The following is a 24,245-nucleotide window of genomic DNA, read 5'->3' on the forward strand; positions in this document are numbered from 1 at the left end:
CCTCCTCTAGCTTATCTCTCCACGCTTCAGGCTCACTGCCTTTATTCCTGATGAAGGGCTGTTGCCCGAAACGTCGATTTCGCTGCTCGTTGGATGCTGCCTGAACTGCTGTGCTCTTCCAGCACCACTAATCCAGTATTTGGTTTTCAGCATCTGCAGTCATTGTTTTTACCATAGTTAACTTCACCTAACTTGGAAGCACAATTTCCAGAAACGGTTGCATTGACAGAACTATAACAAATAAAATGATCAGAGCAAGTTCAGCGTTGCCTGTTTATTGAGGAGATTGTGGAGGAAAACAGAACATCAAAGTGCAACTAAAAGTTTGTTGTATACAAATCTGGGATTATATCAACAAGCCCATATGTAAGACATGACTATGTACTGCAGGTATATAAAGCAGTTGGGTAGGCTGCACCTGTGATGCATTTACAACATTGTGGACATTATATGGAAGGACAAAGTATCCAAGTTAGGCAGACATATCCAAAATTAATGCACTTACAGCAAGAGACCAACTCAAGTGGAGTGGAACTATAGTCTGTATCATAAATGATAATATCACTAAAGTAGTCATGTATTCACAACTTGGACACCATCTGTGAGATAGGCTGAAGTAATGAGTTCAAGTATACCTTGAAGGTGAATCTCAGGTAATGTGGCAAGCCCTCCAGAGACTGGGAGAAAACATAGACAAAACTATCTGGGAAATTATCTCAAGTAGTTTCTTTGTTTCCTTTGACAGCAATGAATACAGGCAATAATGAACATAGGGCAAGTTAGAAAGCCATATTCATCTAGGCTTGCTCTATGGAAAGTCATCCAAGTCTGCAGGTGGGCTCGACAGCGACATTAGAATTAATAATAAATGACTCTGAATGCACAAAACTTTTGATGCCAAAGGGAAATTGACAACAATTTTACACATTTTAGCAGATTGCTTATTGTCACCTTAAAACTTAAGCAGGTACCAAATATGGCACATTACTCCTGTTGAAAAGATGATAAACCAACATTTGTGTGAAGCCAAGTCTTGCAGACTAGCATGACTTTCTATAGTGCAAGCAAAGATGAATATGACTTTCCAACTTGCTCTATGTCCATTATTGCCTATATTCTTTGCTGTTCAAAGGAAGCAAAGAAACTACTTCCCTCCAACAACTTGACCACCACTGACGTCTGGCTCACTGGTCTATAGTAAGAACAAGCCAGGGAACTATAGACCAGTGAGCCTGACGTCAGTGGTGGGCAAGTTGTTTGAGGGAATCCTGAGGAACAGGATTTACATGTATTTGGAAAGGCAAGGACTGATTAGGCATAGTCAACATGGCTTTGTGCAAGGGAAATCATGTCTCACAAACTTGATTGAGCTTTTTGAGGAAGTAACAAAGAGGATTGATGAGGGCAGAGCGTTAGATTTGATCTATATGGACTTCAGTAAGGCGTTCGACAAGGTTCCCCATGGGAGACTGATTAACAAGGTTAGATCTCACGGAATATATGGAGAACTAGCCATTTGGATACAGAACTGGCTGAAAGGTAGAAGACAGAGGGTGGTGGTAGAAGGTTGTTTTTCAGACTGGAGGCCTATGACCATTGGAGTGCTGGGATCAGTGCTGGGTCCTCTACTTTTTGTCGTTTACATGAATGATTTGGATGCGAGCATAAGAGGTACAGTTAGTAAGTTTTCAGAGGACACAAAAATTGGAGATGTAGTGGACAGCGAAGAGGGTTACCTCAGGATCCAACAGGATCTTGACCAGATGGGCCAATAGACTGAGAAGTGGCAGATGGAGTTTAATTCAGATAAATGCGAGGTACTGCATTTTGGGAAAGCAAATCTTAGCAGGACTTATACACTTAATGGTAAGGTCATAGGGAGTGTTGCTGAACAAAGAGACCTTGGAGTGCAGGTCCATAGCTCCTTGAAAGTGGAGTCGCAGGTCGATAGGATAGTGAAGAAGGCGTTTGGTATGCTTTCCTTTATTGGTCAGAGTATTGAGTACAGGAGTTGGTAGGTCATGTTATGGCTGTACAAGACATTGGTTAGGCCACTCTTGGAATATTGCGTGCAATTCTGGGGCGGCACAGTGGCTCAGTGGTTAGGACAGCTGCCTCACAGCACCAGGGTCCCAGGTTCAATTCTAGCCTCAGACTACTGTTTGTGTGGAGGTTGCACATTCTCCCTTTGTCTGCATGGGTTTCCTCCCACAGTCCAAAGATGTGCAGGTCAGGTGAATCGGTCGTGGTAAATTGCCCATAGTGTTAGGTGCATTAATCAGAGGGAAATGGGACTGAATGAGTTACTCTTCGGAGGGTCAGTGTGGACTTGTTGGGCTGCAGGGCCTGTTTCCACACTGTAGAGAATCTAATTAAACAATATTACCGAGCCTGTCAGGGGTGTAGATAGGAACAATATATGCATATATCTTCAGCACTGCACTTATTAGATGTATTTCCTTTGGGCGGCATGGTGGCACAGTGGTTAGCACTGCTGCCTCACAGCGCCAGAGACACGGATTCAATTCCCGCCTCAGGCGACTGTCTGTGTGGAGTTTGCACATTCTCCCCATATCTGCATGGGTTTCCTTTGGGTGTTCCGGTTTCCTTCCACAGTCCAAAAATATGCAGGTTAGGTGATTTGGCCATGCTAAATTGCCCGTAGTGTTAGGTGAAGGGGTAAATGTAGGGGAATGGGTCTGGGTGGGTTGCGCTTCAGCGGGTCGGTGTGGATTTGTTGGGCCGAAGGGCCTGTTTCCATACTGTAGGCAATCAAATCTAATCTAATCTATCAGAAAGATGTTGGGAAACTTGAAAGGGTTCAGAAGAGATTTTCAAGGATGTTGCCAGGGTTGGAGGATTTGAGCTATAAGGAGAGGCTGAACAGGCTGGGGCTGTTTTCCCTGGAGCGTTGGAGGCTGAGGAGTGACCTTATAGATGTTTACAAAATTATGAGGGGCATAGATAGGGTAAATAGACAAAGTCTTTTCCCTGGGGTCGGGGAGTCCAGAACGAGAGTGCATAGGTTTAGGGTGAGGGGGAAAAGGTGTAAAAGGGATCTACGGGGCAACTTTTTCATGCAGAGGGTGGTACGTGGATGGAATGAGCTGCCAGAGGAAGTGGTGGAGGCTGGTACAATTGCAACATTTAAGAGGCATTTGGATGGGTATATGAATAGGAAGGGTTTGGAGGGATATGGGCCAGGTGCTGGCAGGTGGGACTAGATTGGATTGGGATATCTGGTCAGCATGGACGGGTTGGACAGAAGAGTCTGTTTCCATGTTGTACATCTCTGATTCTATGAACCTGTATAAAGCCAAGCATGGATTATAATGTTCTGCAATCTGAAGAAGGAAGGGAAGGTCTAGGTTGGTGGGGCTGGAGGAGGCAGGTGGGAACTGGGTAGAGAATGTGGAGGGAATATTGAATGGTATTAGAAAGAGGATGAGTATATAGGACACCACATTAAAAGCTTAGAAGTATCAAAGAAAAATATTCAGATGGCAAGAACCAGATCATCGAGGGGCAAAACTACTGAGAATTCTCAGTTTGCAAAGCAAATAAAAGGAATTAATTGAACAGTGAGAAATTTTAATGTAATTAAGAGATGAAATTGAAAACTATTAATGTATTTAGCTTAACAGAATATTCAAGTTAGAGGAAAATTGTGTCTAATTTGTTTTCAGTCAAGCTCTCTTGTTTATAAGTTATGTATAATAATTTATGTTATATTTAAGAAGGATTGATTTAATAGCAACCTTTCTGAAGTCAGGTAGCACTTTCAACTGGTCTTCTATAGCCAGTTATAACACAGGACTTTGAATAAGTGATAAAATCATTGTCAGTAATCAGAATATGAATTTTAGGAAAACATAACTAATGAAGTCTAGTGCAGGTCTTCCGTGTTGTTTAGATCTTTTTGTCTCCATAGAAACTTTTATTCTTGGCACATTATTTCAAAAACAATGTTACTGAGCTAACAACATACTGCTGAAACCAGATTGAACAAATTAGATCTTTCTTCCTAACGATTAAAGTTCTTCTGTATAGGTAACCACACCAGAGATGATGATGCCAAGCACCATGTTTCTTCCTACAACTGTTCCAGAGAGAGAAAGCCATGCAGTGACTGCAACAAGTTCCAATGCAGAGGACTCCACAAAACTACAAGGTATGTTGGATGATAGCAGCTGCATGGGAACCTGCTCCATTTCAAATTGCACTGCCAGGTACATATCATTCTGTAGCTTGTATTGTCATTGTATTCACACAAATCAAGCTATAGAATGGAACAACTGTGCATTTTCAGAAGAAAAAGATTAAATGCTGTAAATTGAATTAATTGTTTATTATTAATGTTTAATGGCTCTACATTAACCATTGCTCATTTGCCTGCAGCAAGTAAGTATCATCTCATTATCAGCCAAGCTGTGTCCGTCACTTGTATATTAGGCAACATTACAAGCAAATAACCCAAAATTGATAACTATTCTACACATTAATTTCTAAATATTCTGGTTTAGATCCCTTTCTAAGAACAATCCCAAGTAAACCAGGACCAAATCTCAGTGTTTATTTTCACTTTCACCTTGGGACACTGTTAGGTTGATATGTAGCAAAAGAAATTGCTGGATGAACTCAGGTCTGGCAGCATTTGTGGGGAGAGAGAAACAAAGTTCTGTTTCGAGTCTGATCTGACTATCCTTCAGAAGCCAGCTCTAAAGAAGAGTCATATCAGATTTGAAATGTTAGTTGTTTCTCCACAGATGCTGCCATAACTGCTCAATTACTGCAGCACTTTGTTTGTATTTCAGATCTCCAGCATCTATAGTACTTTGCTTTTATTTTGTGTCACTTGTACCCTGACAAATGCTCTAATCTTGGATTCCTCTGGGGCAACATTGCAAAATGAAAATGTCCAGATATTAGATGGATCATTGCTGTGTAGAATGTGTTCTTAGCCAATCAAATATTGATTGTGTCCCAAAACTTAGTCAGAGTAGAGAAAATTTATGCAGGATTTATGTTGGCTTTCTGCTCCTGTATTGCTCTTTTAACACTACAATCCAAAAGTTACAATTACTCCCACAATAACAAAGAGTTATGAGTGTTCCATATGAGTTAGTTTTTCCTGCTTTAGGTTTTGTGCATCCCAAAAGTGAGGCTTGTTCTTTCCACTGGCAATTATTTAAGGATTTGGGGGCAAATGAGTTAACTGACAACTTGTTCCACTGGTCAATACCGTAAAAGTTAATGTAGAGCCTTATGTCTGTTTATCAGTGTGAACCCCATAATCTGTACTTTCTTTAAGGTCAGATTGTGTCTTCAAAGATTTCTGTAAGCCTCAGCATTCCAGCACCTTTGATTTCAACATTATCTGAATTTTACAGTTCAGTTCAGTAATTTTGTTCTGACACCTTCATTCTAGAAAGGGTACATTCATTTTATAATGTGCCCACTTAACTCTTACACTACAGAATATGCCTTTTTTTAAATTTCTGCAACCCCTATTCCACGGAAATGGCATTTGGTTTATTTTATTGTAATTGAATTCAGACTGCAGGAAGTGAATCTCAATGGCAATACAAAATGAAATAATCAGCCAACAATTCTGAATTTGAACATCAAAGTATTTTGTAGAATTAGTTGTACTTATTGAAATTTTATCCCTTAATGTGGGAAATGAAGTAGATATTTCTTTAAATTTATTAGAATGAGGGCTGCCTGATTTGTGTTCATCCAGGCTTGTTATTCCATTAGAATCTACCTTTGGCAAATGTCAGATTATGGAGTCACCACTGTTTTAAAAATGTTTTTCCTGATGGGTATTGATTCAGGCTGCTTTAAAAAAGTGGCAGGTTCTCATTAGCAATTAATATTATTATTTGCACCTAATACTCCATCAAATACATCATTGCCAATTGCAAAAACCAAACTGTGCTTCAAAACTAGCTGAATATCCAATTCACTACTTTCTAGCACAGTGGCAAACTAAAATGAATTTTAAAGTACTGTAAATACTTATGTAATGAAATGTATGGTATTGAAGTCCAGAATGCGGGTGTATACAAGTCTGAATGCAATATAATAGAAACATCACTACCTCACACCTATGGCACTAGTTATTGGTTCAGGGCAAGAAAAGCAAACACTAGTAAATTATATCAATTTGATCTGTTTCTAAAATCATTCAACTCAAATTACCAGAAAACATTTAAGGTGCTTAACTAAAGTGGTAACTTATTGTATCTTGGTATTCAGAGGTACAATGCACAAATGGTATTGTAAATCTAAACTTTTATTTAATATGACAAGTCTTGTATCAGTAAAAACAAATTAGAAGTGGGACTTATAAGAATTTACACTACCCACTGATAGTTCTCATTAAATTTGTTTTCATTAGAAACATCAGATCCACCAGAAAAGAGCAGTGTACCTTCGGAAAATACAGAGCGTAGCATGGAACCAAAGTCTTCTATTGACCAGAATTTAGTGAAGGATGATGCTGGGTTCCTGTGTTGGAAGAAAGGATGTAACCAGTTGTTTAAGACTTCCACTGCACTTCAGGCCCATTTCAATGAGATTCACGCAAAAAGGCCCCAACTACCTGTATCAGATCGTCATGTCTACAAATACCGCTGTAATCAGTGTAGCCTAGCCTTCAAGACCATTGAGAAACTGCAACTGCACTCTCAGTATCATGTAATTAGAGCTGCCACTATGTGCAGTTTGTGCCAGCGCAGCTTCCGTACTTTTCAAGCCTTGAAAAAGCACCTTGAGACAAGCCACCTGGAACTGAGTGAAAGTGACATCCAGCAACTTTATAGTGGACTTGCAATCAATGGTGATGTTATAGCCCTAGGTGATGCATCTCTGAGTGAAGATCCAACTCTTGGAGCAGATGAAGATAAAGATGAGGAAAGTGATTCAGATGAGAAGCAGAGCCCTGTTGGAAGTGACTCTGGATCTGTTCAAGAAGATTCTGGCTCTGAGCCAAAACGGGCCCTGCCATTTAGGAAAGGTCCTAATTTCACAATGGAGAAATTCTTGGATCCCTCTCGTCCCTATAAGTGCACAGTCTGTAAGGAGTCATTTACGCAAAAGAACATCTTGCTTGTCCATTATAATTCTGTGTCTCACCTGCACAAGCTGAAAAGGGCACTTCAGGAATCTGCTACTGGTCAATCTGAACCAACAAGTAGCCCAGATAACAAACCTTTCAAGTGTAATACATGTAATGTGGCCTACAGCCAAAGCTCAACCCTAGAGATCCATATGAGATCAGTGTTACACCAGACCAAAGCACGAGCAGCAAAGTTAGAAGCTGCTAGTAGCAGTGGAGGTGCTGGTGGCACCATTAGTAGCAGTAATGCCACTTTAGGATTGTCAACATCTAGTCCAAGCCCAAGTGGTAATAGCAATGGTAATGCTGATGTTAGTTTAAGTGGCAGTGGATGTGGAGTTACATATAGTGCTACCTGTAGCTTGGGTTTAATGAGTGGAAGCCAGATCATTGCTGATTCCATTGGAACATCTACAGTTAGCAACTCTGTTGCAACGAGTATTGCCACGTCGTTAGAACAGAAAGATGCCAGCAAGAGAAAAATAGTTGATATGATCACTTCTCGACAACCACAGCAGCAGCAGCAGCAGCAGCAGGTGCAGACATTGGCTCATGTTCAAGCCCAGGCCCAGGCCCAGGCTCAGGCTCAGGCCCAAGTCCAGGCTCAGCTACAACAAGAACTTCAGCAAGCTGCTCTCTTCCAGCCCCAGCTCTTCAATCCAGCCTTACTCCCCCATTTCCCCATGACCACTGAGGCTCTACTGCAGCTCCAGCAACAGCAGCTATTATTCCCTTTCTATATTCCTGGAACAGAGTTCCAGCTGAACCCAGAAATCAACGTACCAGCGAGCAGTGCTACATTAACAATACCGGGGACAAATACTTCACTTGAAGATGTGAAACCCCACAGTCAAAACCTCCAGCACCAACTGGTTCAGCCACAAGGGCAGCACTCTTCTCTAACACAGCAACATACTAGTTTGCTCCAACAAAGCCAACAGCTGGACAAGAAGCCAAAAGCAGTTCTAAAAGACAAAGACAAGGATGGGCAGAAAGACAAAGAAAGTTACGAGAAATCTGATGAAGGGTTGATGTCAAAGGAAATTTCCATCGAGGCACATAAATCCAAAGAAAGGAAAGACCAAACAGCATATAGTGGTAGTGAATCTTCTCTGCTCCCTCCTCGAATTCCCTCTGATGCTCGGGGTAATGCCACCAAAGCCTTGCTTGAAAATTTTGGGTTTGAACTTGTCATTCAGTACAATGAAAATAAACAAAAAGTTCAGAAGAAAAGTAAAAACGGCTTAAGTGATAATCTGGATAAATTGGAGTGTGATACATGTGGAAAATTATTCTCTAATATATTAATCCTAAAGAGCCATCAAGAGCATGTGCATCAGCAGTTTTTGCCATTCGAGGAGCTTGAGCAGTTTGCCAAACAGTACAGAGACAACTATGATAAACTGTATCCCCTGAGGCCACAAACACCGGAACCCCCTCCTCCACCTCCACCCCCTCCCCCGCCACCACCCCCACCCCCTCCGCCTGCACCACCTCAGTCATCTCCTGCTCAGAATCTTACATCAACTGCGCCACCTCACACACCACCTGCTATTTCAACATCACAACCTTCTGTCTCAATTTCTCAACTCTCTATGCCAATGGACTTGCCTATTTTTTCACCTCTTCTGATGCAGTCAATGCCTTTACAGTCTTTACCCCCTCAGATACCCTCCCAGCTAACACCGGTGGACACGAAACCAGCAGACCTGGCTCAGCTTTATCAGCAGCAGCTCAACCCGAACCTACTTCAACAACAGCAAAACAAACGGCCACGGACACGCATCACTGATGAACAGCTCAAAATCCTCAGAGGGTACTTTGATATAAATAATTCACCAAATGAAGACCAAATCAAAGAAATGTCTGACAAGTCAGGGTTGCCACAGAAAGTAATAAAGCACTGGTTCCGAAATACATTGTTTAAAGAACGACAGCGCAACAAAGACTCCCCATACAATTTCAACAATCCTCCTGTTACATCACTTGAAGACCTTAAGGCAGATTCGAAGCCTCCCTCTCCAGAACCTGCAAGGGCTGAGTATTACAGAAGCAATCGATCAACCAGGACAAGATTTACTGACTATCAGCTGCGTGTCTTGCAGGATTTCTTTGATGCGAACGCTTATCCAAAAGATGACGAATTTGAGCAGCTTTCTAATTTGCTGAACCTTCCGACCCGTGTGATTGTTGTCTGGTTTCAAAATGCACGACAGAAGGCACGCAAGAATTATGAAAACCAAGGTGAAGGAAAGGAAGGTGAACGCCGTGAGCTGTCAAACGATCGTTATATCCGCACGAGTAATTTGAATTACCAATGTAAGAAATGCAGTTTGGTATTTCAGCGTATCTTTGACCTCATTAAACACCAAAAAAAACTGTGCTATAAAGATGAAGATGATGATGGTCAGTATGACAGTCAGACAGAGGACTCCATGGATGCATCTGAGATGTCAGGGCCCTCTGCTTCATCTTGCAGCACTCCTATGACCTCAGCTGTCTGTGGTTCATCTTCAGTGGCAACAGCAAGTGTAACATCTGGAAATATGCCTTGCACCTCAATTGAGAAAGAGGAAGGCCCCTGTAACCCAGAGTTACCTGATGAGAAGCCAAAGCAGCCTGAATCTCCTGATACACAGCAGCAGCATTCACAAGAGAAGCTGTTACAACCAAAACCTGAGGCGCAGCAGCAGCAGCAGCAACCAGATCAGAAAACGCAGGTAACACAGCAGAAGACTCCACAGCTCTCATCCCCTTCACAGTCACAGCAGCAGTGCTCTGTACCCCAAGCCGTTCCTAGCCCATCTCAGCTTCCTCATGTTTCTTTAAATCCACTTCACACTTCAACACCACAACAGCTTGGAAGCCTACCTCCACAGATGATTCATTACCAGTGTGATCAGTGCAAACTGGCATTTCCTACCTTCGACCTTTGGCAGGAGCATCAACAGCTTCATTTTCTATCTGCACAAAATCAATTTGTGCATCCCCAGTTCTTAGATCGCCCAATAGAAATGCCCTTCATGCTTTTTGACCCCACTAACCCTCTGCTAGCCAGTCAGATACTTTCTGGAACTCTACCTCAGATCCCAGCAAGCTCTGCTTCTTCACCTTCTACACCAAATTCCGCTATGAACACACTAAAAAGAAAACTGGAAGAGAAAGCAAGCGTTAGCCCTGGAGATAATGATAGTGGAAACAATGGCGATGAACCTCAGAGAGATAAGCGTTTAAGGACAACTATCACCCCGGAACAGTTGGAAATCCTCTATCAGAAGTACCTACTTGATTCAAATCCAACCCGGAAAATGTTGGACCACATTGCACATGAAGTCGGCCTCAAAAAACGTGTTGTTCAAGTTTGGTTCCAGAATACCCGTGCTAGGGAGAGAAAAGGTCAATTTAGGGCTGTTGGTCCTGCACAAGCTCATAGACGCTGTCCATTCTGCAGAGCCCTTTTTAAAGCTAAGACAGCACTAGAAGCTCACATCCGATCACGCCACTGGCATGAAGCTAAACGTGCTGGGTACAGCTTGATCATGTCCTCTGTTTTGTCAAGTGATACTGATGGTGGAAATCTATTAAAGGTAGATTCAACAGATTGCACCAGTTTTGCCCAGCTTTCATCAATAAACAGTGACAGTCAGTCTGCTACTCTTTCACCAGTGAACAAAAGTGGAGAATTTTCACCCAAAGCTCTTCTTAGTCCATCATCTATCAAAATGGAGGGACTTGAAGACTTTGATGGTCCTACAATTTCTTCAGTGAACTTGGGATATGACCAAACTAGGCTTGATAATGATGATTGTTCCTCAGTCAACACAGCAATTACTGACACTACAACTGGAGATGAGGCGAATGCAGACAATGACAGTGCAACAGGAATGTTAACTGATTCAAAACCAATCCTTTATCAAGCAGAGGGTCTTCAGAAGATTGTGCAATCAACAATACAAGATAATGAAGACAGGATATCATCTGGCTTAGTCAGTCCATCACCTAGTTATTACGCTAAGGAGTTGGAAAATGATTGTACTGTTGATTACAGTGAAACGTCAAGCCTTGCTGATCCCTCTTCACCTTGCCCTGGTGGAAGCAATACATTGTCAAGGCCCATAGACAATGAACGTCCAGGCCAAAAACGCTTCCGCACTCAGATGACGAATCTCCAACTAAAGCTGCTGAAATCTTGCTTTAATGATTATCGAACGCCAACCATGTTGGAATGTGAGGTTTTGGGAAATGAAATAGGGTTGCCAAAACGAGTTGTTCAAGTTTGGTTCCAGAATGCTAGGGCAAAGGAGAAAAAATCTAAGCTGAACATGGCAAAACACTTTGGTATCAATCAGACTACTTATGAAGGACCCAAATCAGAGTGCACTTTGTGTGGCATCAAGTATAGTGCCCGGCTATCTGTGCGAGACCACATTTTCTCCCAGCAACATATCTCCAAAGTGAAGGAGACTATTGGAAGTCAGCTAGATAAAGAAGTTGAATACATTGACCCGGCTACAGTCCGTCGGCTCATGGCACAACAAGAACTAGACCGTATTAAGAAAGCTAATGAGGTTCTTGGTTTAACATCACAGCAGCAAACACTTCAGCAGCAAGGCTTGTTTGAAAATCCACCAGTACAAGCTCTTAATCTTCCTACTGCCTACCCAACATTGCCAGGGATTTCACCTGTATTACTGCCAGGTGTGGGCAGTCCTTCATCTTTACCTGGCTTTACTTCATCTAACACAGGTGGGTAGCATTACTGGTTTAAGTTTACATAGCATGGATTTTTTTTGGTAGATTTCAATCTGATATTTGCCTACCATACAAATTTAACTTGTATCACCTGGAGTCAAATCTAGCCCAACAGATAGGATGAAGGTGTCCTGTCTTTGAAGCCTGCTAGCAACAAGCTTAAAACAGATTGCAGAAGATGTAATCTCAAGGCAATAAACTGATACAAGTTTGATTCTTTTTTGCAATCTTGCTCTGGAAGGCACCAAGAATAGAGTGGAGAGTGGAAGACTAAGTATTGTGAGATGCTTTTCTGAAGTTGGAGTAAAGGGGTTTTGTTTGGGCAACCAATCCTGACCTGCAGTGCTTTATCCACTCTATGCAAAATTGGAAGTGTCCCTTCCATGCATATTACCCTTTCACTTTTACCATGCATATACATAATAAAACAGAACCATAAAGAAATTTGGTTATCATCCTGAAATGGAAACCTCATTGATCAAATAATCTCTCCAGCATGTAAATTGATAGTAACGGACTTGCTGACAGGGTTTTGTGACATCAGCAATTAATCTAACCCATAGATTATTTTATGATGTAGTGACTCTGGTACAGACTTAACATAAATCTATGTTTATTAATTTAATAATAGCAGGATATTTGACATACTTTGTACGGGATCATGTCTATAGGATCTACAATTTTAAAACATATCAATGACATTAAAAATGTCAGTTTAAATGGAACAGGCTGTAAAGAAGAAAGTATTTTGATATAATGTTACTCATTTTTTTCTATTAATAGAATCAAATGTTGTTATTACACTAAATAATGTTTTAATAAAATATTGCACGAATAACTCATTATCAGTTCTGATTTTCGTTGGTCCTTTAAAGTCAATGGAACTTGTTGCAGTTTCAATTGCGGCACTGTATATGGTACTGTTATACAGATTCTGAAATAAGAGTAAGATTTGTTTTTAGTTATAAATAGATCTTTAGACCTTAAATATATCCTGCGAAAGATTTCCTTTATTTTATTAGTGTGTCTCTGTGCCCAATATTGCATGAAAGAAGCAGAAACAAACTTCTCAGTATCTTATCTAAAAGAAGAGAAAAGTAGAAGAAATTAAGGTTCAAAAACCTTATGCCAAATACAGCAAAATGAGAATAATACCTGTATGGAATCCAACCTTTTTTTTAAGGTTTAGATAATTAATTCTGAGTATACGACAGGGATTTCATCACAGCACTATGTAAAAATGTCATAGACATTCAAGGGTACAAATTGGAACAATGGAATTCTTAAGTTTTTTACTAAAGAGAGTATGGAACTGAATAAGCAGATTGTGTTTAAAATCTTCACATACTTTAACATTATTCATGCCAAGACACCCATATGAAACCAGTCTATTTTTTTGAGATCCAGCTACACGTCCCTTTGCAACAAAACTAAATTGTACTATTTTTTTACAAATTGCATTTAAGTGGATTTTACTGCTCATCAGGCTTGCATAGATGTCGATTTTAGTCAACCACGTTGCTAAGTTACATTCCTAATGTCCAATGATCTATAACAGGCACAGTTTTTCCACTATCAGTGAGATGTGAATACATATTCCACATGTGTTAGCAGGCTTCATTTTGTATGTCCTGACCCACATTTTTATCAGCTTGTTACTTGCTTGGAAAACTCTGCTGTTTAACACAGCAAAATATCCAAAATTAGTAGTTCTTCAGTGATCTAAATTATTCTCTTACCATTGAAGCAGTTTCAAAAATGTGAATTTATGATATGGCAATTGTTTAAAATTAGGGCTCTAATTTATTATTTTGCTCCTATTTTTACCTCTTAATGGAGGAACAGGGGTGACATTCATATTGATATTGCAGGTTATCTAATGCTTGACACACAGGTGATGCTGCATAGTATTCCCCATTAAGACAAACAATGTAACTCAGTTGGACCCTGTTTTTACCTATAATCTTGCATAGGTAAGAATGAGGTCCATCGGAGCTATGATGTTTGTCATGAGATGGTGATAGGTAATGTAATTATAGTCCTGCCAGACCGTAGGGTTGCTGACTCAGAGAGAGAGAGAGAGAGGGAGAGACAACTGGCGACAGTTTAACTTCCGGGTCACCATATTCACAGGCAAGGGGAGAGGTTGAGAAGGAAAGTCCTCTGTGGTAACCTCAGCTAGTGCTGAACCCATTGAAACCATGCTGTTGGCATCACGCACCATCCAACTGAGCTCACCAAACACCTTGAGGAGCAGAGCTCTGGCTTGGTGGAGAAAATGTCACCATATGATCTGTTTGGAATCCCAAACCAGTTCATTTAATTTGGTTGCTCCAGTATTCCCTAACCTGTACATTAACAATTAAAAGTAAATTAAAGTTTTTCAACAAGTGATTATAAACACAACTATGAACTTTGTTTCAAACAGCTTAGTCATGTTGATTTGTCATGATAACATGTCCAGTTCCTTTGAGGTACTGAACACTCTGTTTAGTAAAGCTCCCTCCCTGCAACTCTATCCACATTGGATTGTTGATACCAGTAAGCAACTGGGCACAAACTAGATATTTTAGCTGGGCTAGAGTTTAGATTGGTGTTTTTTTTTTCTTTATTCTAACGTGGAATGTGGCCATCTTTGGCAAGGATAGCAATTGTTGCCAAATCCTAACTGAGAGGCTTGCTGGGCCATTTCAGATTACTGTTAAAAGTCAGCCACATTGCTATGAATCTGGAGTGACGTGTCAGCCAGATTGGTTGAGAACAGCAGATTTCCTTTCCTAAAGGACATTATTTACAACAATCAAAGATAGTTGCCATTATTTAGACTAACTTTATACTCTAGATTTACTACTTGAATTTAAACTGTCGGATTTGGTGGCAAGACCCCAGAGCCATTCGCCTTGAACTCAAGGTTACTAATCTAGTGACATTCCGATGGTGTGACTGTCTCACCTAATTTGGTGGGCAGTTCCAAATGCCACCCCTCATTGCTTCAAGCCCTGAGGACAACTCACTAGTGTGTATTTAATCCAGATAATGATGCACTGCATATTAGTAGAAGCTATAGGATAAGAATAGGAATAAAATAATATTTCAAAAAGCAGAAAAAAAGTGGATAATGATGAAATATGCAATGCAAGGTGAATTGAAATAGGTTACTTATGTAAACTTTTAAAGGCAATAGTGCTGACATAAAATCTGGCCAACAAAAATTTGTCGGGTAGCTTTATGCAGCTTTCTAGTTGTATTGTCTGTTGCTGATGGCCTTAAAGCTAACTTATAAAAATGAAAGATCCACTTGCATTTGTAAAATTCTTGTCGTACTGTGCAAGAAAAAAACAAACTATTCTGCAGTGTTTGAGTGGATAAACAAACCTTTTTTGTATTCGGCAGCGCTTTTGTGGATCTGTTGGTGGTTTATGTTTCTTCTTTCTATTTATTTTTAGCTTTAACTTCTCCCAAACCTAACCTTTTGGGCATTCCTGGTTCAACTGTACCCTCCCCTGGCCTTTCGACTACTGGACTGCCAAGCAAGCAACCTCCTTCATTGACATCGCAGGCCCCAACACAGGCTACCACAACAATCCCACGTCCAGCATCAGCTACCCAGCAACAGCAACCCGAACAACGTAAAAGCAAAGAAAATGAGAGGGCGAAAGAAAAGGAAAAAGATAAAACGGATCCTATGCCCACAGCAAACAAGGAGAAAAACGATAACAGTGCTGGCACATCTGTACCTCTTCCGGGCATGGAGTATGTGGTTGATCCAGCCCAGCTTCAGGCTCTACAAACTGCACTGGCTTCTGATCCAACTGCCCTGCTCACCAGCCAGTTTCTGCCCTACTTTGTGCCAGGCTTTTCTCCATACTATGCCCCACAAATTCCCGGAGCCCTTCAAGGAGGATACCTCCAACCAATGTATGGGATGGAGGGTCTCTTTCCTTACAACCCAGCTTTATCCCAAGCTCTAATGGGGCTGTCACCAGGGTCTTTGCTGCAGCAATATCAGCAATATCAGCAAAGTCTACAAGATGCCCTCCAGCAGCAACAGAGGCAGTTGCAGCAGCAGCAACAACAACAACAGCAGCAGCTGCAACAACAATTACAGCAACAGCTACAGCAGCAGCAACAGCAGCAACAACAGCCAAAGCAGCAGCCTAAACCAAGCCAAGTCCCCGGCCCACAACTAACAGCTTCCCCAGATAAAGAATCCGCCAAAGAATCTCCTAAAACAGAAGAGCAAGCCAGTGCTCCCAGAGAAACATCCCTTTCCAAACCAGAAGAACGGCAACAAACAGAAAGCAAAAGTACGGACTCGCTTGACCTGTTCATTGTTCCAAAGGTGCAGTACAAGTTGGTCTGTCGCAAGTGTCAGATGGTCTTCACTGATGAAGAGACAGCCATGAGCCACCTGCAGTCAATATGTTTCTTTGGTCAGTCTGTGATAAATCTGCAAGAGACGGTGCTTCGTGTCCCGACCAGCACCTACCACTGCCTGGCCTGTGATACTACACTGAGCGGGGATGAAGCTCTAAGTCAACATCTCGAGTCAACCTTGCACAAACACAGAACAATCAAACGAGCAGCAAGATACGCCAAAGAGCACGCTAGTTTATTACCTCACTCAGCCTGCTTCCCCGATCCTAACACCGCATCTACCTCGCAGTCTGCCACTCACTCTAACGACAGCCCCTCCTCCAGCCTGTCCCCCCATGCCTCCATAAAATCTTGGCCTAACATTCTTTCCCGAGCCTCAGTCAGGAAGCCCTCTTCTTTACCTTCTCTCTCCTCATCTTCAACAGTTACCTCAAGTTCATGCAGCACCTCAGGGGTTCAGACCTCTATACCAACAGACGGCTATTCAGATGAGTCTGACAGTGAGCTCAGCCAGAAGTCAGATGGCCTGGATTGTCCGCTGGAGGGTCCAAATGACCCCAGCTGCCGCAGAGACAGTAGTCTGACTAGTGTAGGAATGGACACCTTCAGATTGTAAGCTTGAAGATGGACAATATGATTAATAAAGAAAAACAAACCAATTTCAAAAAAGACTAACTGCAATTCCAAAGCTTCTAACCAAAAAAATAAAATCTTTCAGGATTGTTGTCTCATATTGATATGCTGGCAACATCTAAACCTGTTACACTGGTTGCTAGAAGGTACTATGGTTAGCTGAGCAATGACAGAAACCAGAAAGCAATGAACTGCCTCAATTTAATTACAGTGGTCTTTGAACCTGAAACCCTTTATTTCCCCAGTGCAAACATGCCCTAAGTTGATAGCACAGCAGATGTCAGCATGTACCTTATGGGATGACAATCCACCATTTACAGTTTAGATTTCTTGCTATGTAAGCATTCGGATACCAATGGCTAGCTAAAATGTAATGTCTTGTATTCTCAGGTCAATAGCTCACACCTTGTTCTGTTTTCAGAATCATACTTTACTTTTGTTCATTTGTTTATCCTGTTTTTTATTTTTTTTGTTCCAGAAGAAGATTTTTTTTCAAATGGGCAGAAAGTATTCAAAAGAGTTAAAATATTAAACACATCTTACTGGGGATTTACAAAGAATAGCTCTTCTGCTGTATAATCTGAGGGATAATTAAGCACTCCCATTGCCACCAAAACACAAGAGTGTTGAGGACTTGTAGCTGAGATAACAACGAATTTAAAAGAAAAACTAACTTTCTGTATTTATGATAGATATGAACATTTTGGTGTTGAGTAGTTTGTTGCATTGGAAATGACCTAAACAGTATGGTAGATTGAAAACCTTTGTGTACATTAGCTTTTGTATTGTCCAACAGAAAGCTCTTCATTTTGATGTTGTCTTGTTCATTCCTATAGGGTAGATTGAATCAAGTTACTGGTCTATGCTTTTCTGTCGTATTCCTTCCTTTCCCACCTTCCCCTTCCAACCTTGAAACCTTCCTTAATGCTCACCTTCCTCTTTGAAGGTGGTTTGCTCTAGTTTTATAGAAGGAAGAAAAAAAAGTAAATTTAAAAGATTTTTTGTGGATAGGGTCCTTTTCAATTTTTTTGTGAACCTTAAAGGAACATAATGATTATTTACCTGTGTCTGTAACCTTTGTGCACTTACCTCTCTACTTTTGTAGATGCTATGGAAACTTTTCCTATGAAGCAGACATTTGTTTTTTGTGTAGTGTGGCGGCAGTCTGGTCTTTATTTTGGGGGGGGGGAGGGAGGGAGGAGATTAATTATTATTTTTTCTTTTGTCATAAGAGAAAAAATTCTCGCGCTTTAACAAAATCCAAAGACATACACTTTCACCATTGGTGCATAAAGATGAAAAGAGGCATCTTTATACTTGAGAATTTGTTCTTCTGATTTAATAAAAATTTAACAAAAAAGGAATGGTAATATCCAGGTCACTGCCATTGCTTCTTCTGTAAGCAAAGTAGTGCCCTAAGACAAACAAAAATACCAAAAAAAAACTTTTTACTTAAAGGTTTGTCCTTGTATTGTGGAATAAGTGCAGTGGTGGTTAGAAGACACTGCTACTACCAAGAATATCAGATAGTGATCTTTTAAGAAAATGTCTTTGTTATTTGGGCACTTGTGTTATGTACATCTCTGTAGTCACATTTAATGTCAAAAAATTCATTAGCATTAAAAAGGTCTGAACTCTTTTTTAAAAAAAGTCTTTTTTTGCTGCAAATGTTGTAGTCCCACAATAGATGCTTGCTTATACCTTGCTTTTCGCTAAGCTTTACTGGAAACCAATAAATCAGTTTTAGCCCTTGCTTTTTTGATATTCCTTTTTTCATCTTTCTGTTGCAAATGGAACATTTTTAGACTGTGAATACACCTTTCCATGGTTCAGTTTGGCTGATGCTTTTACTAATGTCAAAAGCCAACAAAATTTGCAGAACTCCAGTTCATTCCAAACTATCAACTTGGAGTTTGTTGCAGGGACTGATTTTTTTTTTTGTTTTTGTTTTGAAGTAGTCAATAAGCTGTTGTACATATTCATAATCAGGCTTGTGCACAGTGCAAAAATGATTTTTTTGTAATAATTACATGCAGATAGTATAACTTCAGTTTCAGAGGTGACAGAAATTTAAATTACATTTAAAAGTAGGCCTATTTTACATAAAGATATCTGATGACGTTCAAAAGTGGAAAATTCAAATTCTTTTCTAAATGAGGTTAAGAAAAAATAGCTCCCACAAGATGAAAAATTTTATTCCAAGGTTGTACAGTTTTTGTTTTTGTTTTGTTTTTTGATGTGATTCTATGAAATATATTCGGCATTTAACTGTTAATTTGTATGTTAGTATGTTTCTGTATCATATATAATTTTCCTCATATTAACTGTTAACATTTTAACACTAGCATTATATTTTAAATACTGATTTGTTTTATGTTTTTTATCTTTATATACTATGACATGGCCTCTTAAGGTGCAATTTTCTGGTTTGTATTTTCTTGGAACTCTGACCTTTGTTTCCAAAGTCTGTTCAGTAGCACTTGTACTCTACCATTTACAAAGACTAATAATTGTGTGGGTCAGGCTACCCCAAGTTTTACAGTTAAACGTAGCAAGACGTACAGGTGAAAAGTGGACAAGACATATTTGCATCTAAAGGCACCACCAGTACTGAAACACGGAGCTGGGAAAAAGCACTGAGCAGTTTTTTGAAAAAAAATTATTTAACTATATATGAATGTGGCCAAAGCTTTAAGCAATGAGAATGGTGCCACATTAAAAGTGTCCATTTTTTGTGGCATGGGGAAAAAGAATAAGACAAGAGAAGCATTAACACAAGTCAGCATACTTGATGTATCTAAGTTCTTGGACAATAAAGAAGATTATTGTCATTCTTGTGGAGAAACTGCCCACTGTGAACAGCATTGACTTTTACATCTTGGGCAACTTTGGAAACATTACCCTGAGGTGAAAGAGGTATCTCCAGCCTTGCAATGTACAAAAAAGAGCAAGTTAAACCAAAAATGATGTTCTTGATGTTTTTTCTATAATGTAGTCTTGTTAGTTTTTTTGTTACTGTAACAATAATGAAAAAAAATTTCAACTGTACCAAAATCATGGAAACTAACAACCACGTGGATTTCGAACTTTAAAAAATTTTGTCACAAACCTTGTTGTCATAGTTAAGTTGATTGTAGATGGTAATTGAATATACTCCTTTGAAAATACTTCATCAAGTATGTTTCTTGCTCATTGTGATACATTAAAAAAAACCAGTATGAGCAAAGCTTTGTGTTTGATTATGTTATTCACTCATTTAAAAAAAGATCCTTGCTCCTATTCAAAACAAAATTTTAAGATCTTCAGTCTCACCATTGTACTCTAGTACAAGTGAACGATTCTTGCCATTTTCATGCAGGTGCAGGTGGGTAGTAGGAAGTTAACAATTCACTCTGCCTGTTTGCAGAAAAGTCTGAAGAATAAAGTTTTATTCATGTGAGTATACGTGAGTTGACCATGCCATATTAGTGTGTGCCACATCTTTCAATTTGGGTTGAAATTCTCCTGCTTTATGTGCAGTTGGTGCTCAGTGGCAGCAGTATTTCAGACCCCATGTTTAGGCAGAATTGCTGTTAATCCCATCTTTCCCTTCATAATTAAATCAGCTGCATTGCATGGCACACTTAAAATTGTTGTGGTGCAAAAGCTCTGCTATAATTTACAACCAGTCTTTTTTATGTGCAAAGTTAAATCTACACAGATCAACTCTTTCCCTTTACATTCACAGTTGCTCAGACTACTAAAGTACTAGATGAGCTACTCAGTATCTGATATTACAAGCCTAGTTGCCCACCTGTTTTGACCATATGGTGATCATTAAGGTATTGTAGTGAATGTCAGCTCCAATCTTTGCAAGTCAAAAATATGCAGAAATATTTTAATTTTTACCAGTGGGCACCAAATCTGACCTTTTTTGTCATACTAACAATCCTTTGATCTCCATGTGGTAATAATATGTTGCAATACAACATGTGTTTACCATGTGGAGATCATTATCAGCTTAAGGATTGAAGCCAGGGCAAACAAGCCTGAAAGAGCACCTCACCCTGGCGCCTGGTGACACGAGTTAGTGGCAAGGTTGGTGAACCAATAAAGTTCCATGAGAACATCAACTAAGAAATACTAATTTCTGTGCCTGCTCTATGGAGAACTTTTCCATCATGGATTGAACAAGAGTGACACTCATTTGCAGCCAATGATTTTTTGTGTCAAAAAAAAGTCTGGATCATAGTAATGTCTTTGTGTCGTTTTACAAAAAGATTTTCTAGTTAAACAAGATGCAAATTCTCAAGATTACTGCCTATCACACCATCTTTTTTTTACTTCAAGTTAGTGCAGAGTCAAAATTTAAAGGAAGACTATTTAAGATGACAATGATTGGTACTAGACTGACACCAGTATCTGTCGAGTTACTGGTCTCGAAATGTTAACTGTACTCTCTCTCCACAGATGCCGCCAGACCTACTCTGTTTTTGTTTCTGTATGTAGGATGTATGGCTGACGGACGAGAACTATAGCTTTTGTCAATGCATTGAAACTAACAGCCACGATGTGCTCTGGGCGTCTCCAAGCAGATCAAGTGTGAATATTGAAAAAGCACAGGCAACTGGACTCTGAGCACTGAAGAGATTCAAAAACAAGTTTATGAAGTTCCCAGGCTGTCCAATGAAGTGCACTTTAGCAATCGGTTGCACTGATGTTCTGTATTTTGGTGCAAAGCCCAGCACAGTGTGTGAGTTGATCCACCAACAAAGAACATGCCCTGTTCGATTACAGTGCACTGTTAGATTGCCAGCCTGACTCCCTGATCATGCTGCACATTTAAACCCTTTTTTTGTCAAAAGAAACAATAGACAATAGATGCAGGAGTAGGCCATTCGGCCCTTTGAGCCAGCACCACCACTCATTATGATCATGGCTGATATCCACAATCTTGTTCCTGCCTTATCCCCATAACCATTGATTCCATTATCTTTAAGAGCTCTATACATCTATTTCTTGAAATTATCCAAAGACTTGGCCTCCAAGACCTTCTGAGGTATAGCATTCCACATATCCACTACTAGGTAAAAACAATGACTGCAGATGCTAGAAACCAGATTCTGAATTATTGGTGCTGGAAAAGCACAGCAGTTCAGGCAGCATCCAAGGAGCAGGAAAATCGACGTTTCGGGCAAAAGCTCTTCATCAGGGCTATTGCCCGAAACGTCGATTTTACTGCTCCTCGGATGCTGTCTAAACTGCTGTGCTTTTCCAGCACCACTAATCCACATATCCACTACTTTCTGGGTGAAAAAGTTTCTCCTCAACTTTGTTCTAAATGGCCTACCCCTTATTTTTAAACTGTCCTCTGGTTCTGGACTCACCCATCAGCGGAAACATGCTTCCTGCTTCCAGAGTGTCCATTCCTTTAATAATTTTATACCTCCCAATCAGATCCCCTCTCATCCTTCTAAACTCAAGTGTATACAAGCCCAGTCGCTCAAATCTTTCAACATATGATAGTCCTGCCATTCCGGGAATTGACCTTTTGAACCTATGCTGCATCCCTCAATAGCCAGAATGTCCTTCCTCAAATTTGGAGACCAAAACTGCACACAATACTCAAAATACAGTCTCACCAGGGCCCTGTACAGCTGTAGAAGGACCTCTTTGCTCCTATACTCAATTCCTGTTGTTATGAAGGCCAGCATGCCATTAGCTTTCTTCACTGCCTGCTGTACCTGCATGCTTGCTTTCATTGACTGATGTACAAGAACACCTAAATCTTGTACTGTCCCTTTACCTAACTTGACTCCATTTAGGTAGTAATCTGCCTTCCTGTTCTTGCCACCAAAGTGGATAACCACACATTTATCTACATTAAACTGCATCTGCTATGCATCTGTCCACTCACCTAGCCTGTTCCAGTTCACCCTGTATTCTCATAACATCCTCCTCACATTTCACCCTGCCACCCAGCTTTGTGTCATCAGCAAATTTACTAATATTACTTTTAATGCCTTCACCTATATCATTGACGTATATTGTAAACAGCTGCAGTCCTAGCATCAAACCTTGTGGTACCCCATTGGTCACCGCCTGCCATTCCAAAAGGGAGCCGTTTATCATACTTGTTGCTTCCTGTCAGTCAACTAATTTTCAATCCAAATCAGTACCTTGCCCCCCAATGCCATGTGCCCTAATTTTGCTTACTAATCTCTTATGTGGGACCTTTTCAAAGGCTTTCTGAAAGTCCAGGTATACTACATCCACTGGCTCTCCCTTGTCCATCTTCATAGTTACATCCTCAAAAAATTCAAGAAGATTAGTAAAGCATGATTTCCCCTTCGTAAATCCATGCTGACTCTGACCTATCCTGTTACTGGTATCCAAATGAGTTGTAATTTCATCTTTTATAATTGACTCAAGTATCTTTCCCACCACTGACATCAGGCTAACCGGTCTATAATTCCCTGTTTTCTCTCTCCTTCCCTTCTTGAAAAGAGGGACAACATTAGCCACTCTCCAATCTGTAAGAACTGATCCTGAATCAATAAAACATTGGAAAATGATTACCAATGTGTCCATGATTTCTAGAGCCACCTCCTTAAGTACCCTGGGATGCAGACCATCAGGTCCAGGGAACTTATCAGCCTTCAGACCTAACAGTCTATCCTGCCTAATAAATTCCGTTCAGTTCATCCATTACCCTAGGTCCTTCAGCCACTGGGAGATTGCTTGTGTCTTCCCCAGTGAAGACAGACCCAAAGTACCTATTCAACTCTTCTGCCGTTTCCTTGTTCCCCATAATAAGTTTATCCATTTCTGTCTTCAAGGGCCCAATTTTAGTCTTAACCATTGTTTTTTTCTTTTCACATACCTAAAATAGCTTTTACTGTCCTCCTTTTATATTTCTGGCCTGTTTACTTTCGTACCTCATTTTTGCTCCGCGTTTTGCCTTTTTAGTTATTCTCTGTTGCTCTTTAAATGTTTCCCAGTCCTCCAGCTTCCCACTCATCTATGTTATATTTCTCTTTTATCTTTAGACAGTCCTTAACTTCCCTTGTTAGCCACAGCCACCCCTGCCTCCCCTTAGGATCTTTGCTCCTTTTTGGAATGAACTGATCCTGCATCTTCTGCATTGTACCCAGAAATACCTGCCATTGTTGTTCCACTGCCATCCCTGCTAGGATATTGTACCATTGAACTTTGGCCAGCTCCTCCCTCATAGTTCCCTTTGTTCAACTGCAATACTAACACTCCCAATTCTCCCTTCTCCCTCTCAAATTGCAGATTAAAACTTACCATATTATGTCACTACCTCCTAATGGTTCCTTTGCTTCAAAGTCCCTGATCAAATCCGATTCATTGCACAACA

The 24,245-nt window shown here is 40.4% G+C and overlaps 1 protein-coding gene across 5 annotated transcripts in view; it reads left to right on the top strand.

Moving 5' to 3' along the window:
* zfhx3b (zinc finger homeobox 3b) overlaps window positions 1-18,639 on the top strand; it is a 505,913-nt gene extending 487,274 nt beyond the window's left edge. For all 5 annotated transcript variants that reach the window (XM_072595978.1, XM_072595979.1, XM_072595977.1 and 2 more), the window contains 3 exons: window positions 4,051-4,171; window positions 6,404-11,869; window positions 15,322-18,639. In XM_072595978.1, the coding sequence (XP_072452079.1) occupies window positions 4,051-4,171; window positions 6,404-11,869; window positions 15,322-16,868 (7,134 nt within the window). In that variant the 3' untranslated portion in view covers window positions 16,869-18,639. The remainder of the gene's footprint in view (window positions 1-4,050; window positions 4,172-6,403; window positions 11,870-15,321) is intronic.
* The last annotated feature ends 5,606 nt before the right edge of the window (window positions 18,640-24,245 follow it).

Source organism: Chiloscyllium punctatum, chromosome 26, assembly GCF_047496795.1.
Source record: "Chiloscyllium punctatum isolate Juve2018m chromosome 26, sChiPun1.3, whole genome shotgun sequence".
Classification (NCBI taxonomy): Eukaryota; Metazoa; Chordata; class Chondrichthyes; order Orectolobiformes; family Hemiscylliidae; genus Chiloscyllium; species Chiloscyllium punctatum.